The sequence below is a fragment of the Carlito syrichta genome, unplaced genomic scaffold, assembly GCF_000164805.1.
Source record: "Carlito syrichta isolate Samal-C Ts95f unplaced genomic scaffold, Tarsius_syrichta-2.0.1 Scaffold298254, whole genome shotgun sequence".
In the NCBI taxonomy this organism is placed as follows: domain Eukaryota; kingdom Metazoa; phylum Chordata; class Mammalia; order Primates; family Tarsiidae; genus Carlito; species Carlito syrichta.
The window spans coordinates 117,983-121,514 of record NW_007242350.1 but is presented as its reverse complement, the minus strand read 5'-3'; the positions used below and the strand labels follow the sequence as shown (position 1 = coordinate 121,514).

General features: G+C 30.2%; 1 protein-coding gene across 5 annotated transcripts in view; it reads right to left on the bottom strand.

Annotated features, from left to right (window-relative positions):
• Positions 1–425: 425 nt before the first annotated feature.
• CETN3 (centrin 3) overlaps positions 426–3,532 on the bottom strand; it is a 14,311-nt gene continuing 11,204 nt past the window's right edge. For 2 of the 5 annotated variants that reach the window (XM_008054699.1, XM_021710725.1), the window contains exon 5: positions 426–830. In XM_008054699.1, the coding sequence (XP_008052890.1) occupies positions 787–830 (44 nt within the window). In that variant the 3' untranslated portion in view covers positions 426–786. Of the gene's footprint in view, positions 831–2,932; positions 2,934–3,001; positions 3,082–3,532 lie in introns of all 5 variants that reach the window. The other 3 variants (XM_021710724.1, XM_021710727.1, XM_021710726.1) reach the window with 3 other exon arrangements.

Here is a 3,532-nt window from a genome sequence, read left to right as displayed (position 1 = left end):
AGTGTTTGAGCGATAACTATCTTAACAAATCAAAATTCTGAAATTTAAAGCTTTCACTTAGTCAAGAAGTTAGATGATTCAAATTATTTAAGAAGGAAATATTCAGATTTAACTATCATACTTACATTAACATACCAAAAGAGTTAAAGAACATAATTAACAAGGACAAATGAGTCTGTTTGCACAATACCTATTCTCTCCAAACTGAAAGGCATGACTCTTAAGAAAGGAATCAGGCCTATATTGAGTACTTGTACTAAAACATAAAATGTCAAATAGTAGTGGAAAAATGTGCTACTCTATTGCTATTTGTATTTCAGTTTTTCTTTCAAGAACTAGTAAAAGTGTAAAGAGAAAAGATTTATGAAATATACTCTTGGGGTTATCCAATTTTAGAAATAAAAATAAAATATATTTTTCCAAACTTTAAAATACTAATAAAATAAACACTTTATTAATGAAAGTCTGAAAAATATGTGCACCAAAATAAAAGTGACTAACAACATTAAATAAAAAACCTTCAAAGAACACATATCACATGATTTTGATTTTTAAAAACTTTATATAAAAGCTGTATTATAAATACAAAGCTAAACTATTTGGGTACTAACAACATGGTTCTTACAAAGAAACTTATCAGTAGTAAAATACAAATACATAAGATGCTTATTTTTGGTCCTTTTGGAAAAAAGAACTGGGTTGGTTTCTTTTTTTACATGGCTCAGGCACAAAAATAGAATATAAGATGGTAACTGCCATGTTCTTCGTGTTTATCCTTGTAATTCTTTAAATGTCACCAGTCATAATAGCAATGAACTCCTCTTGATTTACTGTGGTAAGAAAGAAAATAAAACAGTGAGAAAAAATCTTATTTTTTCAGAGACTATGACTATCATTTTACACTTAAGTATTTTTTAAAATTTTTATTATGCAAAATTCTTAAATCAAGACATGACTTTTTGCTTTTCTTTGCTAGGAAGGTGAATATGTTTATTAAATAGAACTTCTTGAATATAAAAATACATAAAATGTGATAAACAAATTAGTATTAAATAATATTAACTGAAGACATACTAAATAAGTTACTGAAAAAGTCAATCATAGTCATATTTGTACACACTTGCTAAATTGTTTTAAATGTCTCACATTGTAAATTTCTTAAGTAAACAACCTTCTTTAAAGTCATTCTACCAGTTCATTTAGCAAATCCTTCATAAGTAAGCATGAACATTTTATGCATGTAAGCTGGAATTCTAAAGAGTGAAAATATATTAAAATTAGAAAAAAAATGTTAATTTTTTTAACTTATATATGCTTAAAAGCCTATTTTAATTAAAACTGGGTTAGTATCAATACAAATGGCAACCGGAAAAGATACAGATTTAATTTTAATTACCAAGGTAATATAGTAACTATAAAATACACATGTACATATATGCAGAAAATAATTACTGATAAGGACTAATTGTTAGTTTACCAAAATTACAAATAAAATTCAGTAAGGACTTCCAATTTATAAAATATAACCTTGAAGGCAGCAACCTAGAATCAGGAAATCAAATCTTACTAAATGTAATTTTGAGAAAGCAATACACGCACACACACACACACACACCAATTAATAAAAATGCCCAGAATATACTTCCGCTGTGTAAAACAGGTGGTGAGTTCATGGGCCCTAAGACTTAACACATCCCTTAACAAGGCACAAGCTATGAATGATAATTTTGATAATGGTAAAAGAACACTAAACTCAGACATAAGACCTAGTTTTCTAGTCACAGCTCTGCACAGAACAGTTCTTCATCTAATTTTTTTCATCTGAAAACACTGAACTATGCAATGATGTTTTAGATTGTTTCTCGCATATATCTTAGACGGTATTATACAAAAATACTCCATTGAATCAAACATTTTTAAATGTTTAAGTGAATCCAACACCATACTGGGAGTTGTGTAATATATAAAAACAGACACCAGGCTTCATATTCTGAAATATATTCAAACTATATATTCATATTCTGAAATATATTAAAACTGAAGGAGGAAGACATTAGATATTATAAAATTATTGTTGATTTTCTTAGGTGTTGCAATGGTATCATAGTTATAAAAGATAATGCCTTTTAGTAGATGCATGCTAAAATATTAGGAGATCAAGTTCTTAATATATGAAATATATTTTCAAATGATTCAGAAAAAAATACACATATCACAGATAAAGTAAATACAGTAAAATACTAATTAATAAACCTAGGCAAAAGGTACAATGGTATTCACTGTACTAGTCTAACAATTTTTCTCTATGTTTGAGAATATTCATAATTAACAGTTATAAAAAAATTAACCAATTAAAAAAATTGAGAAGATAAAAAAGTTCATCAAGAAGAAAAATTATATACTGTATTGATTCTAGACACCTCACAGAAAACCAGTTTCAATAATTAAGTTAGTCAGGTTTTATACCTGACAGAGAAGAAATGTTTTATAACACAAAATACTACCTGTTGTTAAAATAAAGACCAAAGATCTGTGTTGTAAAAAAATATCCATCATAATGAGGAAAATCATTACTGATGAGAAAAATCCAGGTAAAAGTAAGCCATTACTTGGGCTCTAAAATAAAAATACAGAATTTGGAAAAGCGGTCCAAGGAGAGCTGGGTGGCAGAACATCCACAGCAGCACAGTCACACACAGTATATGCCTAGCAGAAATAAGCTATGAGTTAAGACAAATGAGCTGTCCAGAAGCTAACAGAGAACTGTGAACCCATGCAATCAGTATTAAACATCTAAAAGACACAATAACAAACGTGGTGAGAACATAATACAAACTCTATAATACTCTCAAAGGATCTGACAAATTTGAGTAGTAACCTTTAACCTTTACAGTTAAATAAACAAGTCTGACTATGTTATGAAAGCTATGACCCTGCTCTCCTCCCAACAAGGAAAAGCTCAAAAACATACTATTTGTAAATAATTTAACCAGTGTGCAACTTCATTGAAGAATTTTAGATCTAGGAAATCTAGACTGAGGCATCTAGACCGAACAGGAAGCAAGAATGTGTTCTTAACAAAAAGAACATAATGAAAACAATCTTAGAATTATTTGATTACACGAACATTATAAATGTTAACAATCATCGTCATGATTTAAAAGTTGATCCAAAGTCAGGCATATGTGGTTCACGCCTGTAATGCCAGCACTTTGGGAGGCTGAGGCAAGAGGATTGTCTGAGTCCAGGGTTTAAAATCAGCCTGGGCAACTTGGCAAGACCTCATCTCTACAATAAATCAAAAAATTAGCTGGGCATGGTGGGGCATACCTAAAGTTCCAGTTACCGGGAAGGTTGAGGTGGAAGGATTGCATGAGCACAGCAGGTTCAGGCTGAGGTGGCCGTGAACATGCCACTGTACTGCAGCCTGGGCAGCAGAGTAAGACTCCTCCTCAGAAAAATAATAATAATAATAATTTTTGAAAAGATGATCCATTCTAGCCTTTTTTTTTTTTTTTTGAGTTGGAGTCTC